This window comes from Melopsittacus undulatus, chromosome 6 (assembly GCF_012275295.1).
Source record: "Melopsittacus undulatus isolate bMelUnd1 chromosome 6, bMelUnd1.mat.Z, whole genome shotgun sequence".
Taxonomy (NCBI): Eukaryota; Metazoa; Chordata; class Aves; order Psittaciformes; family Psittaculidae; genus Melopsittacus; species Melopsittacus undulatus.
The window spans coordinates 29,911,364-29,923,941 of NC_047532.1; the positions used below are offsets into that span (position 1 = coordinate 29,911,364).

The following is a 12,578-nucleotide window of genomic DNA, read 5'->3' on the forward strand; positions in this document are numbered from 1 at the left end:
GCACCTTAAAGTTTTTAAGGAATTGTCTGAGGTTTCAGGTATCACACTTCAACTTTAAATACGAATTCCTTTCTTGAACATACTAGAATTATTTTTTATGTATGATTTTCATGCTCAGTGCTCTGGGTGTGTAGACTTGTTTGCTTAGCAAGGACATCTCCGGTATTTCCTTATATTAATTAGAGGTATTTTTGAGCCTATTGCCATCCGTCTGTAGTTTCCTTGCTTGGGGTAGACCACGAAGGCTGGGCTCTGACCTGTTACACCTGACAGCCCCTGCAGCATGCTCTGTGCTTGTCTCCCTCTTCTTCAGCCAAGGCAAAATCACTTGTGTAAGCTTACACCCATATCCAGGTGTGTTGGCTTTACCGGTCCAGGTTAAATATGTGTTGAGGAAGGATGGGGACCTAGTTCAGTCATAAGGAAGGGATATGGACAACAGCACTTCGCAGTTCTGTTTTATAATTTACAATGTTGGGCCCGGATCCTACAACTTAATCCACCTGGGCAGCTATGTGAGGATTTCTGCACTCTCACTTACAGAGCTGTGAGGTTTATTAGGCTGAAATTATCTGCCAGCCCCAGCTAACATGACCCTGACCTAGCTGGGAGTGCATTTAGCAGTGTGAACAGCACTAATAAAAAAGAACCAAAAAACCCAACAAAAACAACTCTGCACACTGTGACTGACTTCCAACTGCAGGGAAAGGCATGTGCTGAGTGCTCCCTGGGATATTCTCCACCCTTGTACAGAGCAAACCGAGCCAAGCAATTTCTAGGTCTCAAATCCTGCCTGCCCCTGACGTTCTCATCTTCCAGCTTCCCCTGGTTGCTTTTGAAGGCAAGCACGTGCTTCCCGGTGGCGGACACCGCTCACTGAAGACGCTCGGCCTCTGCGCAAGGTCTGCACAAGTGCAGGGCAGAGCCAGCAAGTGGTAAGTGCTGCCTGCTAGGGTTGCTGCCAAACCAGCTTGAAGCTGGCAGCCGCAATGCCCCTCCTGTAAAGAGCTCTCCTCGGGGAGGCAAGGGAGGGGGGCTGCTGCAGGATGAAGCAATGCCATGGTTTCCTGTGAGGGGTGGCAAGGTGGGCATCCAGCACAGCAACCGTCACCAAGGTGGCTGAGAAAAGGGGTGAAGAGGGAGGTGCAAGCAATGGGAGAGGAGGAGGTTGGTCAAGGCTTTCCTGGCTGCTGCATTTTGAGGCCCCTCTTCCCTAAAGGTGTCATGGGTGCTGAACTGCATGGGGAGGGAGCCTTTTTTGTTTTCTTTGCATATGCTTCTGCATGGTTTTATTTATTAATTTTATTTCTTAAATTGCCATCTGTGCAGCCCAGGTTACCTGCTCTGCCTCCAAAAGCCCCTGGTTCACCAGACCTCAGCTACCCTTGACCCTGGCAGCATCTTCAAAGACAGCATGAGCCTGCTACGTAGTGTGCAATGTTTGTTCTCTTATCGGGCAAGCAGCTACCGCCTCCCTGCCTTAGGGGGTTTCGTCAGCCTCCTGAAGGGCTCCAGGGGACACCCATCCGCTGCTGCTGTTTGCACAAGGTCAGTCCCCCCTCACCTCCCAGGTGCAGATGTTTCCCCAGCCCATGTTGAGCTCCCTGTCCTCAGTTAGTGACCGCTGTTCCAGTTTTACCTGGGCAACTTGTAAATGAAGCACCTGCTTGTCTTGATGAGGCATTACTTTTATTTTTCCAGCCCTTGCTGGTAAAAGGGGTGCATCTTTAGTATCTCCAGCCCTGTGAGCCCACTTCGGAGCTGAGGTCTCAGTAGCAGCGGGTGCACTGTGATTGGTCCAAGCAGAGGCAATTGTACTTGGCAGTAGGCAGAGATGGAGGTGGTGCAGCATCAGGACATCCAGCCTACGTCTTTATGCAGGACTTTGAAGCCCAAAGTGATTTCCCAGATGGGCCTGAAAATAATGTATCTGAATTCAGGAATGTCTTACCTGTTGGGCATGGTGAGAGATGCTGAAGATGCCCCTTACTTACTGCAAGGGGAGTTGGACTAGATGACCTTTAAAGGTCCCTTCCAACCCAAAATATTCTACGATTCTATGATCCTATGCTCATCTCTCCTCCCAGCTGTGCCATTGCTGGTAGCAGGGGCATTTTGGGTGCATCACACTTCCTCCTGTGATCTAACCAGTCACAACAAAATGGACCATTCCTCCTTCTTGTGACATCTCTATTTAAAAAAAAAAAAAAAAAAAGCATTCATTTCTGTTTAGATTTTTTTTTTTTGTTAATGCTGGTGAAAAGCAAATGGGTACCTGGGCTTTGCAGGACAGATCCACAATCTGATCCCAGAGCTGACAAGCTCTTCAGCTGCAAGGTCTGGCCACCCTTTGAGATGGCCCCAGGGCACTGGAAAAGAGTCCTAGCACTGTAGCAGCAAAGCTAAGGAGCCACCTGCCCCAAGTCCTGAGCCACAGGCAAGTTTAGTATTCTGCCTTTTGGCGCTGAATTGCATCCTGTCCTCCTCATGGTGTGACATTTCTGCATTTTAACGTATTCCCAAATTTACGAGGCTACACTTTTGCGGGCAGCAGGGGCAGGGGGGGGGAGGGTGCAAGGCATCCAGGGCTGCGCAGGGCAGCTGGGGGGGAATATGAGGTCAGGGATGGGGGGTCACATGGACAGGGACGGACATGGACAGAAGCCCCAGCAAGGCACAGCACAGAGGGAAGCCATGACCCTTTGCTGCTTGGCTCCTGGCTGGGGGTTGGAAAAAGAGATGCTGGGGGAGTAATGGACTGGGCACACGTAAGGGCAGGCACATCTCATGCCAACTGTGAGAGACTCAACAGTCCTGGTCCCCAGACCTCTTCTGGAGAGACCAGAGACCTCTGTCCCAGCTGTGTGCTGTCTCTTCCGCGTTGCATTGCTGCCCTGGAGGCAGAAGCCTGGCCAGTCCAGCCCTGACTCACGCAGCTCACCAGGTGCTTTCCAACCCTGGCAGTTGTCGCAGGATATAAACTGTGCCAGAGGGAAGTGCCGGGGCAGGCGAATAAAGGTGTTCCCATGAATTAATAGGAGGAAGAAAGAAAAACATTGGGCTCGCCCTGGAGCGCCGCATTGTCTCTGGCCGGCTCGCTGCCTGTTTAGAGCGCAGCCCTTTGAAGGCTGATTTAAGTCCACTCCTGGGGGGTGTCACCTGTTGGCACCGTGCCTTCCGCAGCTCCCCGATGAGGTTTTTGTCTCGTTGAACGCTGGCGACAATAAGGGTCACTGGAGCACGCAGCTGGCAGAAGGCACAGCGTGAGCCGTGTTTCCCAAAAAAACCCGACGGCCGGAGGGGAGGAGGGGACGGCAGGCGGTAAACAAGCTGCCGGGAGCCCTGCGGGGCGGCAAGGGTACGTTTCTCCGCTGCTGGCCTCCCGGGAGAGGGCGCTGCCCTGCAGCTCCGGCGCCTGGCTTTTCTCCGCTGGCTCATAAACACGTACAGGGCGAGGTCAGGGGCCTGCCACCAAACCTCCCCCGGGGCAGGGAGCGAAATGCTCCCACCCCAACCAGGAAAGCCTTGTCCACGCTGCGGGGTCCTCCCAAGCAGTGGCTTGCTGGCCGGAATGTATTTATCGGATGGGGAGATGTTTACATTGCAAAGCTGTCTCTGCCTCTCTGCTTCTCCTTGGGGTGATTCGGCGCTCAGCAAGTGATAAGAGGAACTGCCCAGCCCCAAGGCTCAGAGGGTCACCCTGCACTGCAGGGACTTCCACCTGGGAACACCCTGGGCTTGTTAACTGGTGCCAAAGTTTCTGGGAAATTTGCAGCTATCAAGTACATTTCTAAGAATTTGGAGCTATTGGAGCTGTCAGTGTACTGATTAAACAAACTCTCTCAGCAAACCTAGGGAAAAGGGCTGGGTACAGCTTTACATTGTGGCTTGACAGCCCCCTTTTATGGGAGCTATTTTGGAGCTCTCCTGGCCTGACTGGGTCTCAGCACCAGTTCCTGCCTGCTTTTGATTCAGCTGAGCTGCTGAATTCAGGTAACCACATTCAGGTAACCTGGCCTGAATATAAGATCCCGAGCTAATTTCTACGGGTAAAACATAGCATTTTTTTCGGTGTTGACATCTGTATACATAGGAGGTACTGGGGGGAGGCAGTCTTGCCCAGTCAATGTGGGGAGATGAAAAGCACTAATTTTATCTGGGTTCTGGACAGCCTCAGGGGATTAACACACACTGTGGCTGATCCAAAGTGGTGTTAAAGAGTAAGAGGGGTTGTCCCCAGAGGGAGGGTGTAGACCTGGTTCTTGAGATGGGCAATAAATCAAGGTGAAGGGTTAGCCAGCACTTCTACCTCCTCCTGGCTGAGGATCCAGCGCTACCTGTCCACTTTTCTCCCAGACCCTGGCTGTTGAGAGGCTGTGCCTTCAGTAAGGTGGTTGTGACAGTCAAGAGGGTCCAGCTCCAGGGATAGCAGTTTGGGTGCCAACCCCCGAGGTTGGCATGGGGCAGCCCAGCATCCTGTCACCTGGAGGCAGGTGTGTGGGTGGTGTGTACTTGGCCTGATACCTGTGTGTGCATGCAGGTATGTGCCCATGGGTGGCAGCTCATTCTGCTAGTGTTGGCATTGCTCTTCCCCTGCCGCTTGGGCCGGGGTTGGGAGGTGCAGAGAGTTGAATAGGAGCAGGATGGGACAGCAAGAGCAAGCTGCGGGGTGGAAAAATACTGGGCAGTGCTTGCAGTTTGCAGGATGCCTCCTGCCACCCGGGTGTCTCTGTAGTGGGTGCTCCTGCACCCACGGTGGGGCTTGGAGATTTCTTCTCCCTTGTGTGACAGGGACCAATCCTGTCTCCTGGAGCGAGGGTCTTAGCTCGGATCCAGAGGATTCAGGTGCCAGAGCCTGTTGCTTGCTCCAAGGGGCAAGGGGGGATTGAGTGGGCACTGTCTGTTCTTCCATCCCCAAACATTATGCACCAAGCCTGGGCCAGGGTTTAGAGGGGGCTCTAGTTCCTCCCCCTCTTTCTTCCCCGCTGCCCTGTTTACCGTAGGCGGCTGATTTCCATCCCTAAGAGTTATGCAGAGGCAGCTGCTAATGTAAACCCCGCGGAAAGCCCTGGATCTGCTCCCGCCGCCGCTTTCTCAAAACTATGCGAAATGAGGGGTTATTTTTTCGGGCCGAGAGGATTGCAAAGAGGACCCGACCCTGCCCCCTCCTCCCTCTCTCGCGGGGACGGGGGGTACGGCCAGCCCAGCAGCCGCAGGAGGAGGAGCGGGGCGGGGTGGTGGCCCCTCGTCCCCCCGGCCAGGCCGCCACCGCCGCTGCCCAATCAGTGCTGTGGGGCCGGCGCTGCGGCGCCATAAAGCGGCGGCGGGTGGGGCCCTGCGAGTTGAGCGTGGGAGATTGGTGCCCGTTGCCGCTGAGCGCAGGTAACGGCTCCGCGGGGTGGGAGAGGGCCGCCCGCCCCTTCTCTGCTGTAGCCCCTCGGGGTGGGGGGTTGGTAGCGCCGCCTTGTGCCGCCCTGCCGAAGGGCAGAGCTTTGAGGGGAATATTCCTGCTTCGCTTGTTTGTGTGTGTGTGGGAAGAGGCAGCTCGAGGTTTCTCTTGAGAACAGATGCTTTTCGCAGGTTTCTTTCTTCACGAGGCTATTTAGCTGCTTGCGTAAATTGCTTCCCTGCCGGGGAACGAATGTGTGGGTGACGCTGCTCGCAGGGGAGTAGGGCTAGTGGGGATCTTCCCCGGGCGGGCAGCGAGCACCGCCGTAGCAGGGTGGGCTGGGGGGGCTGGCCCGGGCAGCCGAGCCTCCCTGAAGAGATGTGACTACGTATTGGAGTGACTTTTCAAGTCATTTCACATTTACAAGTCGATGACATTTCTAAGCTCCTGCAGACCCTGCTGCTTTGGTACTGACACGCATGAGCTGTCTGACCCCGGGATACCCGCTGCAGGCTGTGCAGGGCTTCCAGAGATGCATCAGCTCTCGACGTGTGGGATCAGAGCCCCTTCAGTCTCCTTCCCCATCGCTGCCTGGAGGCTGCTGCCTGGGTTGTTCAGAGGTTGCTTGCGCTGCCTGTTGCTTGTGTTTGCGCTTCCTCCTTTTTTCTAGACGAGGCTTGTTTAACTTCAGACCAGCTGATCCGAGATGGCAGCTGGGGCTGGCAGGTCCCCCTCGCTGAATGTTAAGAAAGCTCCAGCTAAACTTTCCTGTTCAGTAGCCTGGCTTTCCAACCTGGTGAGTGGGGAGGTGAAAAGTTCATACAGGGCTGAGGAGCACTTTTGAAGGCTGTCACATGGTGGATAAGCGATATTAGTTTATTGGCAAATGTGAACAGGAGTTTGAGTATTAATGGTACTCCGAAGGCATCACTTCTGGAGCCAAACTCTCCTAGCTGCCTGCATCTGTCTGGGCTGCTGTTTTCTGTCTGCAGAATGGCATGGAACTGCTGGAGATGGCAGCGAGCCCTGTGGCCAAGCTGTCTCGTGCTCCTCCCTGGCTTGGAGTATCAAAAGTCTGGGAACATAGGGAAGGGCTCACCGTTGGGATTGTGTTTTGTATCATCCTTGCAGGAACCCCCTCATCCAGACCACAACGATGGCCACCTCAGCGAGCTCCCAACTCAGCAAAGCCATTAAGCATATGTACATGAAGCTGCCACAGGGAGAGAAGGTCCAAGCCATGTACATCTGGATTGATGGGACAGGGGAGCACCTCCGCTGCAAAACCCGCACACTGGACCATGAGCCCAAGAGTCTTGAAGGTGAGAGGGCAGGTGCAGGATTCACAGCCCCTTGCGCCATGGAGAAGCAGCTGTGCTGCTTGGCTGCTCCAGAGAAGGGTTGCCATTTTTCTCTTTTCATGGTGGAAGAATGGTACTTGAAAACATTGCTCTTCACCCCCATCCAGTTACCTTTTCCCCCATATCCCCCAGGGGAATGTTCCCAGCTCTCCAGATGTGGCATTTCAGTGAGATGCCTGGGGTTGGGAGCCAGCCCCTGGCACTGTCCTGCTGTAGAGGGGGCTGTTGGCAGGGGCTCGGTGGCCCATTGACTCTTGAGTACTCGTTTTGGCCGGAAGTAGTTTGGCAGAAGAAAGTGGAGGGGAAAGAATGGAGCTATCCGGTGTAATTAAGAGCTTGTGTCCCTCAGAACAAACAGTCCCAGCTTACACAATAATAGCATTAGGATTTTCCCCAGGTTGCCATGGTGCTGGCAGGAGACAGTTATGAAATGAAAATGCTGTGTGTGACTGAGCAGAACTATCTTTTTTTTTTCCCTTCTTTTTTTCCCTTTCCCCTCTCTTCCCTTCTCCCTCTAAGGGAGTGGTTTGCACAGCTCCTTTGAAATCTTTCTGTTTTCCCATCCTCCCACTTTCCCCCCAGGATATGGAGGAGATAACATTGCTTAGTGGAGTTCACTGCCCCTGCTGTGCTTTGACCTGGAGGGCAGTGCCCAGTCTGGATGGGTGGCTGAGGGGGCAAAGCTGGCCGTAGTTCTCCTCCATATGAGATTCCACCTACATGTGATTTGCTGTCCCACCTTCTGCAGAGCATGCAGCGTGAATATGGGATATTTAGTGGCTCCTCTCCTTCATACAGCTTGAACATGTCTCATGCTCTGCCCTTTTCCAGCTTGCCCAGCTACCTCTGTGAGGAGACTGGGTGTTCTGCTCATCCACATGGTTATTGCGACATGGGAAACATTCTCAGTGCTGCTCGGTTTGCTTGGGCTTGGCCAGCAGCCCAGCTCATCGTGCTTTCCTGGGTGGCGGGGAAGTTGCACTCCCTTGTTTTTCTCTTGTTTTGGTGTTCTGTGTTTTTGTGAGTTGATTGTTGGTTTGTTTTGCTTCCCCCATTTGGAACAAAAACAGCTGAGCTGGGATGAAATCTATCATAGGCCTGTTCCTATAAACATCTTCACCCTTGTACTACTGAAAGGCGCAGGGAGACCATCCTCTTGGTGCCTGGGGACCTTAGGTCACTTTGGCTTCTTCCTCTCTGCTCCAGATCTCCCCGAATGGAATTTTGATGGCTCCAGCACCTTCCAGGCTGAAGGCTCCAACAGTGACATGTACCTCCGACCTGCTGCCATGTTTCGGGACCCTTTTCGCAAGGATCCAAATAAACTCGTGCTCTGTGAGGTCTTCAAATACAACCGTCAGTCTGCAGGTGAATGGACCTTTTCCTGCTGGAGATGGTGTTTCTGGGAAGGGAAGAGGGAGACATGCCCAAATGTTGGTCATGTCCTTAGCATTATGTATGACATGGTAATGATCCCTGCCCTGAAGGTAAAAGGCAAATGAACTGATGGTGGTGGAGAAAGAGCTGGCCCTGGGATTATTCCCTGATGTTGCTGGGAGTCAAACTGTGAATAATGTGGAAATGGGTATTGGAAGTGAAGATGTGAATGAGGCTTATGTTGCTTTTTCATTCTAGAGTCAAATCTCCGACACACCTGCAAACGAATTATGGATATGGTATCCAACCAGCATCCCTGGTTTGGGATGGAGCAAGAGTACACTCTTCTGGGGACAGATGGACATCCATTTGGCTGGCCTTCCAACGGCTTCCCTGGACCACAAGGTAATCTTCATGGAGTCTGTGCTGGATCAACTCAGGAGTGCTTGAATTCTAATCAGTACAGCATGGCTTAAGTGGTTCAGGCAAGCTGAAAGATTTGTAGGGGTTTCCTGAGCTGGAGATGGACAATAGCAAGCAGGATATTGGCAAAAACTAAACCATGAGATTAAGATTGTTATGGAAAGGCTAAGATGGTGACGGGCCACAACCAGATTTGCTGCTTGGTTTGATAGTCTGCAGGTGACTTAAACTCATGTCCAGCACTACAGAGCACAAGCCCAGACTCTCAGAGGGACTTGCTCTCATCAGCGCTCTGCTTTATTAGTGCTTCCATGAAAAACAGATTTTTGGGACTTTTCTACATGTCTGAAGCATATGGAGAGTTCTTCCCTCTGTTCTCAGTCTTCACTGAATTTAAGCCTTTTTCCTTCTAGAAACTCACATTCCCCTTGCTGTTCACCTGTGCTGTTGCAGGTCCGTACTACTGTGGTGTAGGGGCAGATAAAGCTTATGGCAGAGACATTGTGGAGGCCCACTACCGAGCGTGCCTTTATGCTGGTGTGAAAATTGGAGGAACCAATGCAGAAGTGATGCCAGCCCAGGTAAATTGTTTCAGATGCCTCAGATAATGAGATAGTACAGAAAAATTCCAGGCAGCACATTGCTGCCTGCTCTGATTTGTTAGTTTTGTTCTATCAATGATCAGAGCATAAGGGGGTGGGAAATGCCTCCCAGCAAGCGACTGCACCAATAAGCCTGTGACTCCTCCTCCTCGTAGTGGGAGTTCCAGGTGGGACCATGTGAAGGTATTGATATGGGGGATCATCTTTGGATTGCACGCTTCATCCTCCATCGGGTGTGTGAAGACTTCGGTGTTGTCGTGTCTTTCGATCCCAAACCCATCCCTGGGAACTGGAACGGTGCTGGCTGTCATACCAACTTCAGCACCAAGAGCATGAGGGAAGAAGGAGGCCTCAAGTAAGTGTTTTGAGCTGGGCTGGTAGCATCTGGTCACTAGGCTGTATACTGGACTTGGTTGCTAGCAGTGAGGTTTTTGCAGGGCTTTTGGTGACATGAGAGATGTCAGTTTGGCATGTTTGAGACTTTCTTCGGGATGTTTTTTTTAGGTGGGTTGTTTTGGGGTTTTCTGTCTTTTTTTTTGTTTTGTTTGTTTGGTTTTTGTGTTTGTTTTTTTTTATTTTGTACAATGGTAGACTCCCATTTTGGTGCTTCATGGGAAATTCAGCCTACAATATAGCTCCATCAGTGCTGACAGAAGCACAGGTGGCCAGGGTGCAACTATTCCTAACAGGCTGTCCAGCTCCTGATCTGCCAGTGCTGGGAACAGACAAACAAACTCAGCATAGTTTGGTGGTTTTTGGGGGGTTTTTGTTTGTTCTCTTTTTAATAACCATGATGAAAGAGAAGGACCATTTGCTTCTGCCTGGGCCAGGCTGTGGAAGCAAATGCTGTGTTTTCTTAAACATGAAGATCCTGGAAATGTAAAACCCGAGTTCCTATATGAGACTGATGTACTGACTGGAGGCAGGGACCTTACAGCACTGGGTTGCAGTAGAGTTCTATGAGTGGATTCCTTCTAGCAGTGGTTTTCTTGACTTAATCATAGTGATGTCTTGAGATGATGAACCAGCCTAGACCAGGTTGGCTCATGTGAGTTTCCTGAATAGAAACTTACTTGTTAAGCAGTCTCTTCTCTTGAGACCAAGTTCTCCAGTGGCAGTGTGCCTGTGGGATTTAGCAAGGGATTGAACTGGTCTTGTCTCACACACAGCACTACTGAAGGACCCTGTGGGATTTGGCCATGGGGATTCTTTTCCAAGAACCAGCCTGGGTCAGTGGTAGGAGTGGAGAGAAGCCCTGTGTTGATGTGGTAGAGCTTAAGGCTTCATCATGAAGCAGCTTAAGGACAGCAATGACTCTCTTGTCACCTTGATGTAAGTCAAGTGGCTCAGTTGTACCATCCATCAGACACTCACCGTGTCTTCCCCTCTTCCTTGCTTCCTTTGCAGGTACATTGAAGAAGCCATTGAGAAGCTGAGCAAGCGTCACCAGTACCACATCCGTGCCTATGACCCCAAAGGGGGGCTTGACAACGCCAGGCGCCTGACTGGTTTCCACGAGACATCCAATATCAATGAATTCTCCGCTGGCGTTGCCAACCGTGGTGCCAGCATCCGTATCCCCAGAAATGTGGGCCAGGAGAAGAAGGGCTACTTTGAGGACCGTCGGCCCTCTGCCAACTGTGATCCTTATGCTGTGACAGAGGCCCTCATCCGCACATGTCTTCTCAACGAAACTGGAGATGAGCCTTTTGAGTACAAAAACTAAGCAGACTGCATCCATAGGCATCACCTTCCCCCTGCACTTCCCACACCCCTAAACTTCCCTTCTAGGTGTAATCCCAAGGGTACAGGATAACACATTTTGTGTCTCAGTAACTCTTGTTGTCTTGAGGTAGGGAGGAGGGCAAATTTAGTTCTATCAATTTCTGGTTGTCATTGACTCGTCAGAAGACAAGGAGAGGATGTTAGAGAACTTTTAACCACTGTTTTATTTTTTTGTCTAATTCATGTGAACATCTTATGAGATCCAGTGGCTTCCAGGAACAGACTACACAGGCAGAAAGCTGGTAGGTGAGTGGAAAGCTTAAAATTACAGTTGACTTCCCCAAGGATCAAATTTGTCTTGTTGCCTCCACTGCTGGCTCTCTGCAGACTAATGGTTCTCTGAAGTTGGTTCCATTCTGTAGAGAAGGGAAGACAGGAGCTGTGATGTAGCCCCCATGTACTCCTAGCTGTATTGTGTGATGGGGAGATCTCCACCCTCTAGTTGCTCTGAGGTTCCTGGTAATTGTCAGGCATATTGAGCTACGCACAGGAATGGTGAAAATTCCTGGTTCTGTCACTGCAAGTCACCTGATCTCTGTCTCATAACACAGAGTGAAGTAGTATTTTTATATTTAAATATAAAAATTACAAAAAAATATATATATGAAAGTGTTTCTTAAAAAAAATAGATGGCTTACCCAGTTGGAGCAGGCAGAGCTGCTATGGATGCAGTCAGAGGGCCTCCAGTTGGGACTGAGGGTGAGCTTGAGGGCTCAGTGGATGAGACTTGGAAGAGATTTGTTTTGGCATGGATTGGAATTTGCAGGAGGTAGTTCCGAGACTTGGGAAGCCCATAACTAGAGCAGCTGCAGTGTGCTCATTAGTGTGTAGATCAACAGGAGGAAAGTGTCTTGAACTGAGAGCTGATCGGTCAACTTGACTGCATTCTGGTCAGAGCTGTGGATGTTTAACCTTTCCAGCAGGGTTAGCATGTCACTAAAGCAGGGCTTTTGATAAAGGAAAAAAGTTTCAGATACTTTTTTTTTTTTCTTTCCCAAGGTTCTTAGTTTCTAAAGCTGAGTGGTTTTACCGAGACCATTAATGTCACTGTTGTGTCCTGGCTGCTGGGCTGCCTGCTTTCCAGCTGCGATGGGGGCTAGGAGAAGAGAGAGGCCACCCATCCCTCCTGGCCAGCCCTGGTACCTCCCAGCTTATGCTGGTGAGTTCAAACATCCCGGGATTTTACACTCGGGTCTTCGATGGTGCCAGTTACATTCTGTTGCATTTGGACTTCTGCCGAATAGTTGTTGGTTTTTGGTTTTGTTTTTTTTTTTTTTTTACAATAAAAAACAGAATCTTAATTCTGACTTGTGCATCATTCTTGTGAGTCAGCCTGGCAGCTGCCTTTGTATGCATGTTGCTTTCACTGTTTGAAGGGAATTTGACCCTGATCGTGGGTAGGCTTTGGCTTTCATTTGTGGGGTGGATTTTTTGGGCAGTGGTCTTGTAATCCATGTGTGCTCCCCAGAAAATGGGGTAGTGATTGTTTCTCCATCTGTGACTGGAGTGGGCTTTCCTTGGTGTGGGAAAGGGACTGGGCTTGTGACCATCCATAGACAGGGTTATGGGATAAGTATGGGTGTTTGTGAATCTTTCCAGCCTCCTCTATACAAGTTCTACAGAATTTAGAAATCCCATAGA

The 12,578-nt window shown here is 51.0% G+C and overlaps 1 protein-coding gene across 5 annotated transcripts in view; it reads left to right on the plus strand.

Annotated features, from left to right (window-relative positions):
• Positions 1-11,947, plus strand: part of GLUL (glutamate-ammonia ligase) — a 17,134-nt gene extending 5,187 nt beyond the window's left edge. Inside the window, exons 3-10 of one of the 5 annotated variants that reach the window (XM_031047209.2) lie at positions 820-935; positions 1,330-1,548; positions 6,521-6,711; positions 7,957-8,118; positions 8,386-8,532; positions 9,004-9,131; positions 9,308-9,507; positions 10,560-10,878. In XM_031047209.2, coding sequence (XP_030903069.1) covers positions 1,415-1,548; positions 6,521-6,711; positions 7,957-8,118; positions 8,386-8,532; positions 9,004-9,131; positions 9,308-9,507; positions 10,560-10,878 — 1,281 coding nt within the window. In that variant the 5' untranslated portion in view covers positions 820-935; positions 1,330-1,414. Of the gene's footprint in view, positions 1-819; positions 936-1,329; positions 1,549-5,328; positions 5,383-6,520; positions 6,712-7,956; positions 8,119-8,385; positions 8,533-9,003; positions 9,132-9,307; positions 9,508-10,559 lie in introns of those variants that run through there. The other 4 variants (XM_031047210.2, XM_005147060.3, XM_031047211.1 and 1 more) reach the window with 4 other exon arrangements.
• The last annotated feature ends 631 nt before the right edge of the window (positions 11,948-12,578 follow it).